This window comes from Schistocerca serialis, chromosome 9 (assembly GCF_023864345.2).
Source record: "Schistocerca serialis cubense isolate TAMUIC-IGC-003099 chromosome 9, iqSchSeri2.2, whole genome shotgun sequence".
In the NCBI taxonomy this organism is placed as follows: Eukaryota; Metazoa; Arthropoda; class Insecta; order Orthoptera; family Acrididae; genus Schistocerca; species Schistocerca serialis.
This window is the reverse complement of record NC_064646.1, coordinates 188,283,215-188,304,115: the sequence shown is the minus strand read 5'-3', so window position 1 is coordinate 188,304,115 and position 20,901 is coordinate 188,283,215. Positions and strand designations below refer to the sequence as shown.

Below are 20,901 nucleotides of genomic sequence, written 5' to 3'. Positions count from 1 at the left end.
CCAGCGTGCAGTGAGTCAGTGACGGAGAGTCGCCTTCATCAACTCTTTGATATCGTCCAACATTATACGTCTATTACGGTTTTCAGCCATACACATCCATGTTATTCCTGAATGTTTGAATGGCATCTGTCAACTTTCTATTAGGTTCGCTTCTCGCTCTTTCCTTATCTTACGGAGTCCGGCGAGAACTTCCTTGGTCCATTTGTCAGTTTATAGACCGACTTAAACTGGTTTAGCATTTCGCAGCGAGCCTGCTAGACTGCTTCCGCCAGCAACACACCAACGGAAGTCTGGTCTTGTCGTCTCTCGTTGTGCTGCGCAAAGCATTGTGCCTGTCAGACCTCAAGTAGGAAACTTTCCCAGACGCGAAAATTTCACTTGTTTCAAGAAACATCGTAACTCCGGCCCTAATTAAATTTAAGCACTGATTTTTGACACTCTTAGAGATAACATCGAAATCTAAATCACACATCAATTTCACAGTATTACATTATTTTTGTACGAGATGGAGACTTTAAACCTAACACATGTAGGCGTTTTCATTCGCCATTTCCCGTTCCCGCTTCAGCATAGTGCCACTTTGCGCCAGGACTTTCAGAAGTCTGTCTACAATTGGGTTTCAAAAACACTGGCCACCACGGGGAAATCGCTCGACCCTGAACCGACCTCGCATGCCCAGGTCACTACCCATTTAGGCGGATTAGGAAAAGACCGGCGCACTACCTCTATGCCGGTGACAGCCTCTTTCCCTGGCGTACATAGTAGCCACAGGAACGGGCAAACAGGCGCGATCGGGAAACACACTGAAGAGCCAAAGAAAGTGGTACACCTAATAACGTGTAGGGCCTCCGCAAGCACGCAGAAATACCGGATCACGACGTGGCATGGTCTCGACTGCCGGCCGGGGTGGCCGAGCGGTTTAGGCGCTACAATTGTGTGCTGTCCTTACGTTAGTTAGGTTTAATTAGTTCTAAGCTCTAGGGGACTGATGACCTCAGAAGTTAAGTCCCACAGTGCTCAGAGCCATTTGAACCATTTGGACTCGACTTACGTCTGAAGTAGTGATAGTGGGAATTGACACCATGGATCCTGCACGGCTGTCCATAAATCCGTAAGAGTACGAAGGGGTTGAGATCTCTTCTGAACAGCACGTTGAAAGACATCCCAGATATGTTCAATAATGTTCATATTTAGGGAGTTTGGTGGCCAGCGGAAGTGTTTAAACTCAGAAAAGTGTTCCTGGAGCCACTCTGTAGCAATTCTGGAAGTGTGGGGTGTCGCACTGTCCTGCTGGAATTGCCCAAGTCCGTCGGAATGCACAATGGACGTGAATGGATGAAAGTGATCAGACAGGATGCTTACGTAAGTGTCACCTGTCAGAGTCGTATCTAGACGTATCAGGGGTCCCATATCACTCCAACTGCACACGCCCCACACTATCACAGAGCCTTCACCAGCTTGAACAACCCCGCCGCTGACATGCAGGATCCATGGATCCATACCCGTACACGTCCGACCGCTCCATACAATTTGAAAGGTGACTCTTCTGACCAGGCAACATGTTTCTAGTCATCAACAGTCCAATGTCGGTGTTGACGGGCCCAGGCAAGGCGTAAAGCTCTGTGTCGTGGAGTCATCAAGGGTACACGAGTAGGCCTTCGGCTCCAAATGCCTATATCGGTGATGTTTCGTTGAGTGGTTCGCTCGCTAACACTTGCTGATGGTCCAGCATTCAAATCTGCAGCAATATGAGGAAACGCTGCGCTTCTGTCACGTTGAAAGATTCTCTTCAGACGTCGTTGGTCCCGTTCTTGCAGGATTTTTTTCCGGCCCCAGCGATGCTGGACATTTGATGCGTTTACCGGATTCCTGATATTCACGGTACACTCGTGAAATGGTCGTACGGGAAAATACCCACTTCATCGCTACCTCGGAGATGCTGTCTATCAACCACCAGGCATTACGCATCTTCATAATCTGTTGAGCTGAGTCGCTCTTGTTGTTGTGTACGAGTACATACTAAAGTAGAAGGTCGTCATGGTTACATAATATATAACATCAGCTATGTATCACATGTAGGCTACGAGTATATCCAGTGCTCATATTGCCCAATTTGGGTTTGATAACAAGGCGACTGGCAGTGCTAACAGTCAAATAGTGTATGTGTAGATGTAAATAAGACGTATCATTCACAACTGCAGGGACAATGACTAACTACATTATGGCTGCCAGAGAACTTACGACCACAAACTTATTTCAACAACGTTTATATTCACTATAGCAAAATTTTCCGAGAACGTGTAACGAGTAATACCAAAAAGTGCAGGTGATTTTATTGCCTGAAAGGCTGCATTTAGCGTACGTTTCGGAACACCAGTAGAATTAATATGTTTTGTGGAGAGTTAACAGCTGTTGTACATCGGTTTTCCGTGCACGTATCACTGCTCACGTTCAATGCAAAAACGGAATGCATCTGTTTTCGCAAAGACCACAGCAGTTACTCGGTGCATTCAAAGTTATTGCAAGCTCTGGGAAACTGAGAAATGGCATGCACCGAGCGAGACTGCTTTGATTTTTACAGCAGGGACAGTGACACCACATTGTATCCAGTTGCGTCCTCTGGAATAATGTGAACCTCAACTAGTCAGTGGTGTAAGTTACAATACTTTTTTGGAATATGTTGCTTTACTGCAAATAATGCTGTGTTATTTCAATGCTGTAAAAACATATACGTGATCAGTGATTAACAGGAATTGCTGAAGGCTAGTATGAGGTTTCTGTCACACTGCTGAAGAACATGTTGCTCCTTTACAAAGTATTTCTTTGCATAGTTGAAGACAAAACCCATTTTTTTCTGTCATGATGCTACTCATTCACATACGCGAGCAAACGACCAAGATCCATGGATCAAATTTTTCCACCAAGCGACAGTTGCTGAAGCTTGTGGTATTAAACTGGCAGAGTGCAAGTTCATTATTGTGTGTGTAGAGACATATTTCTTCATCTCTCGCACGCTACGAAAAGAGAAGTTGTTTCTGGATGAGCAATTGTGCTTTTAAATTGCTCGAGGCGTGAATGGCGCTATTTCTCTTTCATCCGTTAACTACGGGCGAGGCTTCCCACTTGTCAGGTGGAAACGAATGGCGGCCCTCGAGGTCAATTATAGCCTATGAGAACCAAAACACCACGCCCGTCTTTATTATAGCGGGCGAATCTTTTTGTGCTCGTTCTAAAAGTGAGAATCGAGTTCTGTAAGTCTCATACGTACGTACTTAGCTGCGAAATATCTTATTATAAGCGTTTCCCCGAAGAAAGTTATGATTGGCAGTCGATGTCAGCAAAAAAGAGCAAAACCCAGCGAGGGACACGGGAGGACAACTTGGTCCCTCCCTAAAAAAAAAAAAAAGAAAGAAAACTTTAGCAATCCGAACACGCATTTCTCTTCGCCAAACTGACAGTGTGTCAGTTCAGTGTCACGTTGTAGACTGCCAGCACATCTAAAGCAGACGTACCCAACCGTTTAGCTTACTTGGGCCACACTGGAACCAATCGGGTATTTTTGGGCAGCACATAATACACCTATACTAAAAATAGCCACATAAAAACGCGGTGGACCAGTGAGAGAATAGCATCGTCTGGCGCGAGTTCCGTATTGAAAATATTCAATTTGACATAGTGTTTGATAAACGGAATTTTATGAAAATTTATTCATTAACTTTTACTCACCGCTTTGGCTCTGAGCACTATGGGACTTAACATCTATGGTCATCAGTCCCCTAGAACGTAGAACTACTTAAACCTAACTAACCTAAGGACAGCTCACAACACCCAGTCATCACGAGGCAGAGAAAATCCCTGACCCCGCCGGGAATCGAACCCGGGAACCCGGGCGTGGGAAGCGAGAACGCTACCGCACGACCACGAGCTGCGGACACTCACTGCTTTGATACCAGCTTTGGGTCGGATGCAGGCCGCGGGCCGCGGGACACCCCTGAGCTAAACTATACTGCGTTCATCGTACGATTAAACCTGATGTAAACATTTCACTACGTGTTCTTCCGCGTTTGACGGAATCTCGTCGGATTTCGTTCCAAGTGTAGTGGAAGCCTAGCTGTTTCGAGTACAGTCAAGTGCGACAATAAGGGTAATTTTATGCTGTGTGTTACGCACATATCGACTCAGCTATAATGTGGAACAGGCTGAACGGCGCATTTAACTTGGACAGCACGGGCCAACCAGCAGGTCCAACTAACCTGCAGTGACTTGAACTGCTGCAGTTAACATGTAAAAAGTTACGGGCAGAGCAACACTTGAGCTTCCAATGTCAATTAACTTGTGAACAGAATTAGATAATATACGGCAAAATTCCGGCAGTACGCTTCTTAGGGGACCAGACGGGAAACATAACATGCTCCCGTTCTTAGGTAACATAGTACTGTAATTAAAAACAGTAGTGATGAAAAATCTTAAACACGGAGTAATTTTTCTGCATGATGTATGTGCGACGAAAAAGTATATTGCAGAGATTTCACCATATAGTTAAATATTGAAGTCACTTGAAGGTGGTCAGTCTTGCGGTGATGTATGAAGCCATTGCACATCCGAATCGAGGAATACAATTCAGTACTGGAACTGTCATCTGCTACACTGATGATAGTACATTAGTTGTAGTACGTCTGGTAGCTTAAATATTTTGTTTATTTATCGCGACTAATCTCTTAACTTGGACCCAGATCTGTTCTTCTGGGTTTAGATTGCGTTGGTACGGTAGCAAATGTAAAAATGCCGCATTTGTACGGGGTGATCGATGCCCTGAAAATTATTGATTCCCGTGTTTCTACGAAGCTTGTCACTCTGGCTCGTATGAGACCACATCTGTAGTATTAAAACAAATCCAAATAAAAATTATTTGAGTCTTCTTTTTTCTCCAAAAAGTTATTTTGTAATGTTTACTTAACTTTAACACTCTTTACCAACAATGCTTTATAAAATATCGATAACTAAGAATTTATATTTGCGATGGAAACTGGAATTTTGCATGTGATATATAGTTAGAAACAAGAAGACGTGCATGTTTCATAAAAATGATGATTAAATACGTGTTAATTAGCATATATTTGATAAATTTTTATATTTAAATGAGGTAGGTAGTTGAAGTGTATGAAAAAAACTTGAGAAAAGAGAAAAGCCCACGAGATTCGAACCAGCGATGCCCAGAATACCCGTTTAAAATTCGCCAGGGCTGTCAGTTAAGTCGCAGATACCTTGTTTACATAAACACATTAACTGTATGTAGATAAGTTTTTCTGAAAACTTACAGATCGATTTTCTCTGTAAACTCGCGGAAAACATTAAGTAAACCTGTTTCTCGCCATTTTTAACTGTGTTCAATGCACGTCTTTTATTACGGAGCATGAAGTAGCGTCAGCCATTTCCACAGTAGGCCACGTGTTAACAGCACAACTGGCGTTTATAGACACAGACTGTACACGATTTTTTAAATAAAAACTACGTAACAGAATGTGATTAAGAAAAACGTCGATTGCTGTTAATACATTAAACTACCTTAAAGCTTCATTTTCAGAAACCCAGCAATAAGATATCTAATACAAGCAAGTACGACCTACTTTCAGGAGCGTAACAACAAAGAGTAGGGGAAGGTGGGGGAATTACACGCATGTGGGTAATCCCACGCAGGCTGATTTACGCAGTTTGAATGGCGCAAGCTGTTCCCAGTTGGTGCTACACCCTGCCGGCAGGAGTAACAACTACTATGCGGCTTATGCCAGCCATTTTCCAGTGGCATTGTTGGAGTAGTGAAGTATTGTTTACTTTCGGCGTGTCTCATGTAATTTTCGTCAGCTGTATTTTGCAAGGTAAGTGCTACTATAAGTTCCTTTAATGTAATTCTTGCATATCAACTACTAACCCTAGATGAAACCTTTAATTTAATTGTAGATTTGTCCCGCTATTTGAATTAGGTGCCGAGTTATGCTTAGGCCGGTATTACACTATCAAATTTCTTTGTCAAAGATTTGGTCAAAGATGTGATCCAATATTCCGTCCAATATATTTGACAAAGATCTTTGACGTAGCGCTACAAGGGGTCATCAAATTTTTCGTCAATGTTCAAGATGGCTGACAACAACCTGTTATTAACCGCAGCAGTTCTACGTACTCCAATTGCATTGTGTGGACATACGGAAAAGAAGTGGGAGGAAAAATGGAACCATACATACGAGGTTGACAGTCTCAAAAGTCCTGGGATTACAACTTGATAATAAATTCAGTTGGGAGGAGCACACCACAGAACTGCAAAAAGGCCTTAACAAATCTGTATTTGCAATTCGAGTGTTAGCAGACATAGGCAACATAAAAATGAAAAAGCTTGCATACTTTCATTCCATAATGTCATATGGGATAATATTTTGGGGTAAATCTTGAAGTCAAACAGAAGTTTTCAAGGTCCAAAAGCGTGTAATACGTATTATTTGTGGAGTAAATTCACGGACCTCCTGCAGAAACCACTTCAAAGAACTGGGTATACTAACTACTGCCTCTCAGTATATTTACTTCTTAATGAAATTTGTCGTAAATAATATATCTCTTTTTCCAACAAACAACTCAGTTCATACATACAATACCAGGAACAAAAATGATCTGCACAAGGACTTAAAAGCACTTACTTTAGTTCAAAAAGGGGTCCCCTACTCAGGAACACTCATCTTCAATATTTTGCCAGGAAACATAAAAAATTTAGTTAGAAATAAAGATCAGTTTAAAAGGAGCCTGAAAAGCTTACTACTCGCCAACTCCTCCTACTCCATTGGCGAAATTTTTAGTAGAAACAAATGATGTATTGTATTTATTCATACTATTAGTATTGTTTTTTCAGCTTAAAAAAATCGACATGTTCCACATCCACGAGGATCTCCTCAGCACGGATCTATGGAACGAAAAACTAATCTAATCTGGGTGAAGCCGTGGGTTTTACGACGACACGATAAAAGCATTCATCAAAACTTGTTACGTGAGCTTACAGAGGAAGACGTCAAGTCGTACATCAATTACTTAAGAATGGATGAGCATACATTTCTGTATGTGCTCAATGACGTGTATCCTCATATCACAAAGCACAATATTCACTTAAGAACTGCTACATCTTCAGAAGACAGGCTCACTATAACACTCCAATTCCTTGCTACAGGAGAGGGTTATGTTAGGTCTCCAATCTTCTTAATCTATTTTTGTATTCAGGGTGCCTCACGTTGTAAAGCGCCTCAACAGCTTCAGACATCTGTTAATTTTGTAGTTGTCGGCACACACCAATTGTATTTACCGGCAATGGTTATAAAAACACTACAGACGATAGAACCCTGCAGCGATGCTAGCGCTCCATGTGGTAACATGTCACATTGCAGTGAACAGAAGACAAGCGGTTTCTTTGATCAAATCAACGAGTTAAAAATTTTAACTCGTTGGATCAAATATACAGCGAGGCCCTAGATTTGATCAAATATTGGACGACATTTGACAAAGTCCCTATTACACTATCAAATATCTTTGACAAAGATTTTGGACAAAGAAATTTGATAGTGTAATCCCGGCCTTAGGTTAGTCATCGAACTTACAGTGGGGTAATGCCACGCTGCTGTTGAAGTGCGTGGTATTCCCCCTTGCAGGTTATATTTTCAATACTAACGAGTTTTTTTTAATCTCAGATGGGTAGATATTATAAAAGAAAAACCCAGAAAGCTAAATGGACGCAAGAAGAACTTTGTAAGGCTCTTGATGCCATCAAATCTGGAAGAAAAATAAGAGAAGTATCAAGAGCTTTCGGGATTGATGAAGCTACTCTGCGAACGAGAATGAACGTTAAAAATACCGAGGGTCCAAAACTTGGAAGAAACCCAACATTTTCGACAGAACGGGAAAATGAGATTAGGGATCATGTTATTAAAATGGCATTACATGCATCCAGCTACGAAAGATTGCATTTGATTGTGCAGAGGCTAGCAACATTGCAAACAATTTTGATAAGTCCCCTAGGTTAGCTGTCAAGGACTGGCTAGCTCTGTTTTTAAAAAGAAACTCAAGTATTAGCATGAGAAAACCTGAAGTAACTAGTATTAATAGAATAGAGGCATTTAATGACGAAGAGGTTAATGCACATTTCAAAAACTTAGAACGTCGATGAAACGAGCATAAATACAGAAGCCCGAGAGAATTTCGGCTCCTAAAGGTGTTAAACAAATTGGCGGGGCCACGTCTTGGGAAAAGGGTAAAAACATGGCGATTTCAGAAGATATCTGTTTAGTTTGTAGAGAGTTTGGGAAGGATGGAGAACTATGGTACCGATGTATTTCTTGTAGCAGATGGAGTCATGGAGAATGTAGTGGCTGGAACACTCCAAAAGGTTACAAGTGCGATCTTTGCTGTATGGTATGAGAAAATGAACTCTTTTCACATAAAAAAATGTGAAAAACTAAAATTATAAGAGATGTTTCTAGAATTGCATTATTTCGTTCTTAAATATACTGTTTACTATTTGTAGTAACTAATAAACAAATAAAAATAGCAAGTATTGTACATTTTTATGGCTTGTTTGTTTTTCGTGTTATTACCCAGTACTTTGCGTGTCATTACCCTCAGGGGTGGGGAATACCACGCATATGCACTTTTTTTTATTTTAATGTTCAAAATTAAGGTACTGTTTATAACTATTTATAGACGATTGGAATATGTGGAGAAATGTCCATTGTATGGTATATACTTATTTTCGTAGGTTTTAATGACGTAACGAATGGTTCACATCGATTTTTCCTTAGGTTCGTGTATTTCCCCCACTCTCCCTTACTTATGCCACAGCTGCTGACTAGTAATCGCGTTTGTGTTTGTTTACACTCTGCGTGATGAATGAAGTGTAGTAGCAGGTGTACACAGAGCCAATTTTCGTGAAATCTCCAAACTATTTTGCCACTCACTGCGAAAGTAACATGAGGTCGTCGTCCTCGTCCCCCTCCACTCAAATCCTTGGCACTGTGGTTGCATGTTGATCTGCATGGGGGCTTCGGCAAACACTAAAATAATGTTGAGTAGGGAAACACTATTGCGCAATTGATACATATGCATCCGCGAGTGAATATTGGCCAAGCAGCGCTTTGGATCCGCGTCCACACATTCATGCTGTTGCAAGTGCTCTTGGGTAAATAATATGTAATGAACCATTACCTGTTATTATTTTGCACGTGATTATCGTATATCATATATAGGACCTCGGTATTCGCCATATGACGCATGTGTGTTGGTCTGCAGCATTCGTAGACTTAGCCTTCGTCCGTCTGAATATCTGAATGGAAGAAAAACCTGGCTCTTGGCTGATCTTCTGTTTAACAATTATTGGCAGCGGTGCGTTTTTATGCGAATTATTGTTAGCAGCTTCTTGTAGACAACAATGAGAACCAATTCTTATTAGGTGAGCACTTCCTCTAGTCATCGTAGGAGGTTAATAAACTTTGTAATGGATCAAACTAGTCAAAAATGATGACGATGACAACTATTCTAGACCTCGCATTAAGAGGCAACATAACTCATGGTGCCAGAATTATACAACTATATTCATCCGGTATGTGAGAATGAGAGCACTTGGTGATTTCTAACATACTTTATATACAATTTCAAACGTTTTGGAAACTTTTTCTAACCACCCCACCCTCCACCCCCTCCCACAGTCAAACACAAAATGTTGCAAGGAAAAGTTTCACTTACTACATTTTCACTCTGTTCAAGCAGTTAAACTGCAGCACCAGGAACAACGCTTTAATTTATAACTTATTTACTACTAATTCCATTCGCAACACATTTTGCAGGTCGTATCCCCATATACCACTGATTTTACGTGTAAAATTGTACCATTGTGCGATACATAGTTCGGCAGATACGACTTTTTATACATGGGAGATGGATTCTTTAAAGAAGTGGGGTGGGATTTATTAGTATAAAACCACACGATATTACCCTGGCTTTCGGAACGACTGATTCCTCCGTCAGGGAGGAGAGAAGCATAGATTGGGGAAAGGTAAAAAAAGAAGGGCAGGCGGTCAGACCTCTAGGTGAAGGGAATCCACGTACTGTGAGGACAAGGGGAGAAAAAATGTTCAGCGGTCATCTGTTGCTTCTTTTCTTTGTTTTATAATATTCATTTTCACTGTTTGCCGATCGACTCCCATTGTTGAGTAGTGGTCTTCAAAGCCTGCTTTGCTATCGTTTTCCCATGTACATCGGCCAATATTTCTTGTTCGACTGTTGTTTCTGCATTTAGCGAGCTGCTTCCATTTTTTTGCTGTCGTATTTGTTTTTCAGTGTTATCTGTTTTATATTTACAGACTGTTTCTTGTTTCTGTTCTGCTCTCTATTTTCTGCACATTATTTCGTCGGATGGTTTACTGTATCCAGTAACTCTTCGGCTTCTTTCCTCAAATGCCGGTCTTCTTTAGGTCTTCAGTAATCTGTTTCTAAGTTTATGTTTTCTCGTACTTAGCGGTTTTTTTTAACACTGCTTAGCGATGTATGTGTAGCAACCTTTTACTTTTATTTGGCGAACTCTTTTTCCCTTGTTTGGAGATATTTTTTTCTTTATTTGGCGACCTGTTATTTTTGTTTGGCGATCATCCCTCTGTTTGGCGATCGTTTTTCCTCATTTTTTTCTTATTTTGGTCCTGTGTTGCTTGGTTTAGATCTTCTCCCATTTTGTTGTGATCTGATCATTGTCTTCCTGCGTCCTCATACCACCTGGGTCCGTCTCAAAAAATGGTTCCAATGGCTCTAAGCACTATGGGACTTAACATCTGAGGTCATCAGTCCCCTAGACTTAGAACTACTTAAATCTAAGGACATCACACATACCCATTCCTGAGGCAGGATTCGAACCTGCGACCATAGCAGCGGTGCTGTTCCGGACTGAAGCCCCTAGTACCACTCGGCTGGCAGGTTCCATCTCATCTGGATCCTTAAGTGACCTGTACTTCCTTTCTGACTTTCCCAAATTCCTCTCATCCTCCAGTGAATTTTGATTTTGAAGCAATTATAAGAACATTTCAGTACATATCGCAAAAACTGCTGGAAATGGGACAAGACATTCGTTCTAAAATTTTACCATGGCCAAATGACTGAATTGTGTACCTTTAATCTCACTAGTATCACAGGCCACTGTGTAACACGTGAGTTTATTTTGGTTGCCGTAGCTCCACCGAGGATCACGACGCGACCACAAGACCAGAAAGTGGGTCTGAATGGCGTAGCCCTGTTCGAGTGCGCAGCATCCGGCAGTCCGCCGCCATCTGTGTTCTGGACACGTGAGGGTTCGCAGCAGCTCATGTTCCCCGGTAACGCATACGGCCGTCTACACGTTGCTGCTGACGGGTCGTTGCGTATCCAAGGCGTTCGCCGGGAAGACTCTGGTTTCCTCGTCTGCTCTGCCCTGAGTGTCGCTGGCTCCACAACTGAGAGGGCCTTCCTAGAGGTCAGTCACGTCAATTTACATTTGGGTCTGCAGTGGTGATAGTGCTTCCAAGTGGCCAAAGGTACTTGGATAACTAATAGGGGATATGTGTATGCGTGGAATGACAGAAATCGTAAGGGTGATTGCCTTACACTGAATAATGTAATGCTTTCAAAATCTACCGTATGCCTAGACTACAGTCAAGTACCAATATTTAAATGTAAATACCATAATATATGAATATTATTTCTGAAAATAAATAATACTCAAAAATTACTTTTTAGTATTACTTACTTTTAAATATTAGTTATTGACTGTTACTCTAGCTTTGGAACTTTTTTCTTTATTTTAATACATTCTTTTATAGAAATGGCGTAATGCAACCTCCTTATTTTTTTTTATTAATTTCTAGCTGAGTATGTAGTGTTGCCCAGGTATGTATTTATTCGTTTTCTATTAGTCCATCTCATTCTTTCCCCTTTCTTTGTCTGTCTTCTACTCCCCCCTCTCACAGTTCATCTCCTCCTCTTTCCTTTCTCTATTAGTCTCCTCCTCCCCTACTGTCTGTCCACCTCCTTCTTCCTTATCTGTGTCTCTATCTGCTCCTCCCCTCTTTCTTTCCACATTATCATCCCCACATCAGTTGTTTTGTTTCCTTGCATCTCAATGTGTACGATGTCATATCTCCTGAACTACGAATCATACAACAATATACAGGGTGTTTATAAATGAATATCGGGGTTTTAACGCATTATAATATTTATTACATTAAACTTACAGTTATAAATGATATCTCAAACAAAAGAGCAGCCCAAACAGTTTTACCAAGAACATTATAAATGTTGAATGTGAGCACCATTTGTCATACGGCTCACATCAAGTCTATAGCCCATGCGCTGGATAGGCCGCAAAGGGCCCAATGACAGGGCTTGCTTTGCATGGCCTCCACGTTCACCTGACCTACTGCCATGCGATTTTTTCCTTTGGGGCTTCATCAAGGATCGTGCATACGTGCCTCCACTACCAGCATACCTCCCTGAATTAAGAAACCGGATTGAAGCAACTGTTGCTACAATCACTGAAGACAGAGTTACCAACATTTGGGAAGAACTCGGCTATAGACTTGATGTGTGCCATGTGATAAATGGTGCTCACATTGAACACTTATAATGTTCTTGGTAAAACTGTTTGAATTGCTCTTTCATTTGAGATATCATTTATAACTCTAAGTTTAATGTAATAAATATTATAAAGCATTAAAACTCCGATATTTTATTTATTTATTTTATCCATCTTTCAGCACCTACATGCAATCGATGTCGTCAGAAGAGTTACAGCTATTTGTACATTATGTTTTACATACCAAAATATTAGATAGTAAAAATATAGCAATGTTGTAAACTATTAGCTTACAACAGCCTGTACACCTAGATCCATACATAACAGTAAGCCATAATTTATCAGCATTAACATGCAATCAATGTTGTCAGAAGTATTATAGCTATTTGTACATTATGTTTCATATAGCAAAAATATTACATGGAAAAAAAAAGATAGTGTTGTACCCTATTAGCTTATAGCTAGCTGCCTCTACATCCATAACTATACATAACAGTAAGCCTTAGTTTATCAATAAATTAGATCATCTTTACAACTATTCTGAAATTCTTCTACACTGTAGAAAGTATTTTTCTTCATCCACACTTTGGTTTTAGTTTTGAAAATATCCATTGAAACCAATTGAGCCTGTATGGGTAAAGTGTTGAATAATTTTATGCCTATGTATTCATAGCTAGATTGGGTTTTCTTAAGCCTGGTTGTGGGTATATCAATCATATTTGTTTGTCGAGTATTGTGTTGATGAACTGATTTCCTTATAGTGTAGTGGTTTAAGTTTTCTTTTATGTTTAATAGGCAACAATATATGTAAAGAGATGGGACTGTGAGAATTTTTAAGTCTCTAAAATAAGGTCTACATGAGGTCTTGTTGTCAGTGATTCCGTACAAACGTCTAATTGCTTTCTTCTGCCAAGTGAAAATTTTTTTGGCTCCTGGAGAGTTACCCCATAAAGGAATGCCATATTGTAGATGACAATGAAAGAAGGCATAGTATGACTGAAGCAATAGATCTTGTGTAACACATGTGTGTAGTTTGGCTAGTAGGTAGATAACTCGTGATAGCTTTCGACATACATAATCTGTATGTGTGTCCCAAGTTAATTTTGAGTCAATGTGTATTCCTAGTAGTTTAACAGATGATAACTCCATGTTACTGTTTGATAAACTGAAGATTATCTTGACAGTCTTTTCATGGTTCATAGATAAGTCATTAGCTTTAAACCAGATATTAGATATTTTGAGACACTCTTCACTTTCCTCCTTCAATATGTTTATATCCTTTCCATTTATAAACATCCTGTATTTATGCAGTTACATTCAGCGGTATATGGGAATACTGTCTGCAAAATCTGTTGTTAATGGTTAGTAGTAGCAAAGTAATAAATTAAAATGCCGTGCTTGTTGTGGCAGTTTTATTGCATGAACAGTGAAAATGTAGTAAGCAATATTTTTTTTTTCCTTTCATCATTTTGTGGGGGTTATTAGCGAGCAGAGGTCTCATGTTGTTGTCGCGGTCTTCAGTCCAGAGGCTGGTTTGATGCAGCTCTCCATGCTACTCTATCCTGTGCAAGCTTCTTCATCTCAGAGTAACTACTGCATCCTACATCCTTCTGAATCTGTTTAGTGTTTTCATGCCTTGGTCTCCCTCTGTGATACCGTCTGTACTTCCCTCCAGTACTAAATTGATGATCCCTTGTTGCCTCAGAACGTGACCTACCAACCAATCCCTTCTTCTAGTCAAGTTGTGCCACAAAATCCTCTTATCCCCAATTCTATTCAGTACCTCCTCATTAGTTACGTGATCTACCCATCTAATCTTCAGCATTCTTCTGTAGCACCATATTTCGAAATCTTCTACTCTCTTCTTGTCTAAACTATTTATCATCCATGTTTCACTTCCATACATGGCTACACTCCATACAAATACTTTCAGAAACGACTTTCTAACACTTAAATCTATACTTGATGTTAACAAATATCTCTTCTTCAGAAACTCTTTCCTTGCCATTGACAGTCTACATTTTATATCCTCTCTACTTTGAGCATCATCAGTTATTTTGCTTCCCAAATAGCAAAACTCATCTACAACTTTAATTCTTTTATTTCCTAATCTAAATCCGTCAGCACCACCTGATTTAGTCTGACTACATTCCATTATCCTTATTTTCTTTTTGTTGATGTGCATCTTATATCCTCCTTTCAAGACACTGTTCATTCCGTTAAACTGCTCTTCCAGGTCCTTTGCTGTCTCTGACAGAATTACAGTGTTGGGGGCAAACCTCGAAGTTATTTTTTCTTCTCCATGGATTTTAATACCTACTCCAAATTTTTCTTTTGTTTCCTTTACTACTTGCTCAGTATACACATTGAATAACATCCCTGTTTCACTTCCATCTCAACCACTGCTTGCCTTTCATGCCCCTTGACTCTTACAACTGCCATCTGGTTTCTGTACAAAAAAACTTGTGTTTCTTGTATTTTACCCCTGCCACCTTCAGAATTTGTAAGAGAGTGTTCCAGTCAACATTGCCAAAAGCTTTCTGTAAGTCTACAAATGCTAGAAACATAGGTTTGCTTGTCCTTAATTCATCTTCTAAGATAAGTCATAGGGTCAGTGTTGCCTCACGTCTTCCAACATTTGTACGGAATCCAAACTGATCTTCCCTGAGGTCGGCTTCTGCCAGCTTTTTCCATTCGGCTGTAAAGAATTCGTGTTAGTATTTTGCAGTCGTGACTTATTAAACTGATAGTTCAGTAATTTTCACACCTGTCAACACTTGCTTTCTTTGGAATTGGAATTATTGTATTCTTCCTTAAGTCTGAGGGTATTTCGCCTGTCTCATACATCTTGCTCACCAGATAGTAGAGCTTTGTCAGAGCTGGCTGTCTCAAGGCTATCAGTAGTTCTAATGTTATGTTGTCTACTCCTGGGGCATTGTTTCAACTTAGGTCTCATAAAGCTTTGAAATTATATGTAAAGTTTGTTGCAAGTCACTATGTGCTCTCATTCTCAAGTACTGGATAAATATAATCTGGCTATTTGCATGACGTGAGCTATGCTTCTTTATCACCCTCACGCCTTTGAGAGGTAGGCGGTTCTTACTCCCACAGAAATTTTTTCCAGTGATTAAGTGATTTTTGTACCAAGTTTGGCTGAAATCAATCCAGTGGATTAGGAGATGTGGAACGTACATAAATACATTCATTTTGTAATATGTATGGATCCCTGGTATATAGCCTGTATTTGCTAGTCAGGTATCTGTTGCCACTTGAAAATGATCTTGTTTAAAATTGTACTGGTTTTATTAATATAATTGCTTGTATCTGAAGCTGTTCTGTTCACCATTATTACTTTATAATTGCAATGTGACTCACAATTTCAATTTGGAGGAACTTACTGCGAAACATTAGACATTGGATGCCATTATGAAAATGGCTTCTCACTTTGTGGGAAGTACTAGGAGCAGTCAGCTGCCAGACTGTGGCTGTACATGAGATGAAGATCAATCTCCCAGTAATTATGGACCATAACTTTTTCACTGTTCATTCACTGGATATAATGATAACTAGTTCAGAAAAGATCTATTTTTGACTGGTTACTCAGCATTGGAGGGCACCGTGGAGGGTAAAAATCGTAGAGGGAGACCAAGAGATGAATACACTAAGCAGATTCAGAAGGATGTAGGTTGCAGTAGGTACTGGGAGATGAAGAAGCTTGCACAGGATAGAGTAGCATGGAGAGCTGCATCAAACCAGTCTCAGGACTGAAGACCACAACAACAACAACAACTCAGTTAATAATTAAACTACTTGTAAGCGAAATTTAACTTTCATGTAAGAATCTTTAGAAAAGGAATCTTTTACTTGTTGTTCACATTCTGATAGGTACATTTTGTGAAATACACTAACCAAAGAACTGAATACCTTAAGACAAATTAGAGTCAATTTTCTCTACTCATAAAGAAAATAATCATGATAATATTAAGATATGAACACGAAAATTGAAGTCCCAATTTTTAATATTAATTATACAAGGAGACCAATGAAACTTACATAATTTGAACAAACTTTGCCATAGATGTGTCTGCATAGCTGGTAAGAGTGGTAAAAGGAAGTACATGTTTTCATGTTCATAACTCTGGTGATACTTTCTCTATCATGCATTAAACTCTCCAGTATGTTGGCGCAAAAACTGCTCAGCACACTGATCAGGTGCTGCAGTACAAATGACACATGAAAGTGACAATGTTTCTTGAAATCGCATCCTAGGGAGGCTCATGTTACGTGGTTCATTTGCAGTAACACACACATACCAGGCAGCTACAATGCGACAACTGTTAGGTTGAAGATGTTGCCAGCAGAGGACATCAAAGTATCATAGTAATGAAATCTATAAATAATGTTATTTATTGGCATCATTATTTCCCTTGCTTTTCTTTGAGGTAGGGCTTCCCGTCAGGTAGACCGTTTGCCTGGTGCAAGTTTTTCAAGTTGCCGCCACTGCGGCGACTTGCGTATTAATGGGGATGAAAGGATGATGATAAGGACAACACAACACCCAGTCCCTGGGTGGAGAAAATCTCCAACCCAGCCGGGAATCGAACCTGGGCTGTTAGGTATGACATTCTGCCATGTTGACCACTCAGCTACCAGGGGCGGACATTTATTTGGTATAATTGGTGCACTGAACATACCAGCAGATGCTTTAGCACTGTGGTTTGAATATTTCTTAAGAGAATACAATGAAGAAATTTGATGCAACAGAGCACCACTAGAAATTGACATTTTGAGTGGTCTACTTATTTTGATTACTTGAGTTACATGTTCCTGTGTTAATGCCACAATTTCCTGAAGTAGATAATTTAGATTCAGCCTATGAAGAGTTAAATTTTAATTAACTTTATGAAAGAACTAATTGTGAACAGCATACTATAACTGACCATGTTATTTGTGAAGTTCGGTACCGTGTCACTGGCTCAAAAGTGTTTTGCTTAACTTCTCATGCAGGTTGTGGTAGAACATTCACACAAACTGCAATTACTTGTAAATTAAATTCACTGAATCTTTGTTACATTGCAACAGTCTTTAGTGGCATAGCTTCAGCTCTTCTAATTGGAGACAGAACCTTCTTGCACAATGCATTTACATTGACCATACCAACTTTGCAAAATTCAGTGCTCAAAATAACATCAGGCAGTAACTATGGTCAGTACATTATTTCATGTTCATTGATTCTTACTAACAAAATTTCCATGTGTCCACTTCAAGTGCTGAAACTTGTAGACAGATTATTTAGGGATTGGTTTACAGACAAATGTAATGAACATAAACTTTTTGGAGGTAAAACTGTTGTTTTGTGCAGTGAGTGTTGACAGATTTTACCAGTTGTTCCACATGGATCACATGCTTCTTTATGTGAGAACCACATTAAAAGTTGGCATGAGTTTCATAAATTTCATCATTTTACTTTAAATCAAAATATGGGGGCTTTGCCACATGAAGTAGAATTTTGAATCAAATTGATAATTGCCAAGCAAGGAAATTTCCACTGTTTAGTGACGATATTATTGAAATTTCATGGCATTAGTCAGTAATCAAAAGAATATTGTTAACAAAATATCTGGTAATCTTGCAGAAAACATTTATTACATTAAATCGGTTCTTCTAGCATCAAAAATGAAGAATGCACCATAATAAATAACTATATACTCAGTGGTATGCCATGTGAAACAAAAATTTATCACAGCTATGATAAAAAATTTATGATAATGAATACAAAATTGATAAATACTATCCACAAGAGTTTTTGAATTCTGTGTCTGTAAGTAGTTTACTACCACACAAATTACAATTAAAAATCAGCAGTGGTTTTCTTTTTATTAGAACTATACACATAAAAGGAGGATTAGTTAATGGAACAAGAATGCATGTCAAAATTCTATACAATAATGCTGTTGATTACCAAGTTTTAATTGGCATCACACAATGTAAGAGAATTTTGATTCAATGTATACTTACTATTTGGCTACTATTTTACCTTTTCAGTTTCAAAGAATGCCATTTCCAATTATTCCTGTATTTTTTATTATCATTAGTAAGTCACAAGGACAAACATTCGAAAAATTGGGATTTTATTAAAACAACCAGTTTTTATGCGTGGTCTGTTATGCACTGCAACAAGTAATGTTAGATCTTTTGACATTTTGAAATTTTGTGTTTGTGAACATAACAAGAAAGGACATTTAGCAAATGATGAAAGAATATTTACTAAGAGTATTTGAATATACTGAGATTACGTATCATTAATTTGTACAATAAAGCAATTATTTCCATCATTTGTGTCTTTCATGCAATCTCTTGGTCCTTTCTTACTCTTTTCCTCATAACATTCTCGTAAGACCTAAAAATCTACATAGTGTCCAGGTAAGAACTAAGAATCTGCATACGAATAAATTCCAATTACTTCTATTTAAAAAATTTGAGTTTATTTTCGTTATAAACACAACTGGTCAAATTTCGACCATGGACAATACTGGTCTGAATAATGTGTCTCAGGCAGCACTACAGTCACGAGAGTTTTAACTTACTGCATTCACATAGAACAGCCAAAGTTGGTACTGGAATATAAATAAATTTTCTATAAGTAATATGTGTGTTATATGTCTCATCTTCTCAGCTTTACAATCTCCTTGCAACTTCGTATAACCAAACTAGCTTTTGTATTAGTTGACTTGTCCAATATTATGAACGAATTGTTAGAGGATCAAACTTGGCAATACGATATCCATAACACTTTCCATAGATTGTTTCCAACGTTTTCTTGTGGTTCGATGTGTCTCTTCTATGCAGTATGCACCTTTACTAACACAGTAAAAAATATGAATAATGCCTTCTTAGATGTAAGTAAGAACTTTTGGTTCTAACCTTGGAAGGTTAAATAAATTGATAAATAAAGTACAATGGATAATTGATTTTTAAAGGTAACATCAGTAGCTGATGTACCTCCACCCATTGTGGAGATGGGACCAGCCAATCAGACACTGCCCCTGTCATCTGTAGCAGCACTACCGTGTCAGGCGACAGGCACACCTCCACCCAGGGTGCGCTGGTACAAGAATGGCTCACCTCTAGTGAGCCAAGGTCCTCGCATCAATGTTCTAGACAATGGGACTCTTCATATTGACAGTGAGTATCAGCAAATCTAAGGTGATGAATATCTGCAATTTATTCTGTTTGACAACTTTTTTTTTTCACCTTCTTAGTTTACTTCATGAACCATCATTTCACCACTATCACAGACTGTCATCACTTATCATCACTGATCGCATTCATCAACCAGTGAACATCTGACCTAGAAATATTATCAACTGTGTAAAGTTTGAACTCTCTGTTGTTTCTCTTCATGCCATTTCCATGTCAGTTTTCCTTCTTACCATGGGTCTTATGCCTTAAGAGTGTAAGTGACTCCCATTTGTTTTTATTCCAGTTAGTCGTCATTCTACATAGCTTCCTGTCAGTATTATTCTTTGGGTCTATAAGAACAAAACTGTTAATGTTCTTATCTGTTGTTTCTCATCTTAGCATTATTATGCTTAGACCATTGATCCATCTACATACAACCTACATCTTGACTTCTGGTTTCCAGGATGAAATATTGTACTGTGTTCTTCTGTACTTCAAATTCAGCCACAGTTATTCAAACCAAATTTCCTGCACATACTTGTAAGTGATTATTTTCTTGTACTTTAAATTGTTGCTGTATTACTGCATCATCAGATTCTCTCATTGCTAACCTTAAATTTGATATATTGTTATTTATTACATGATTTTATGGCCTCATGTGTTACAATTTTTGATCATGCATTTTTCACTTTGATACTATGTAAAAGTCTATGAAGGATGCATGCGGAAAGAAGATGAGATAGGGTGGCAAAGGGAAAGATGCCACCTGGAAGCTACGATAGTATCACTGAAGAAGAAATAGCTTTTTTCTAAGTAACAAGTTTTCTATTCGTTGCAATGATTAGGTATGCTAAAATAACCATTTACAAAGTATAATTAATTTATTTTGTTAAGTACATCATCATACATTATTAATGGTTGTAGTTGGTGTACCATAAGACTAATTATTTTTTTTTTCTTTTATATTGTAGTTTTCTTAACTCATCCCACAATTCTGAGGATTATACACTCCTGGAAATTGAAATAAGAACACCGTGAATTCATTGTCGCAGGAAGGGGAAACTTTATTGACACATTCCTGGGGTCAGATACATCACATG

General features: G+C 39.0%; 1 protein-coding gene across 1 annotated transcript in view; it reads left to right on the top strand.

The window, feature by feature from the left end:
* The window catches only part of LOC126419463 (protein sax-3-like), a 93,217-nt gene that overhangs the window by 18,314 nt on the left and 54,002 nt on the right, over positions 1-20,901 (top strand). Inside the window, exons 5-6 of the mRNA XM_050086651.1 lie at positions 11,244-11,521; positions 19,600-19,804. Coding sequence (XP_049942608.1) covers positions 11,244-11,521; positions 19,600-19,804 — 483 coding nt within the window. The remainder of the gene's footprint in view (positions 1-11,243; positions 11,522-19,599; positions 19,805-20,901) is intronic.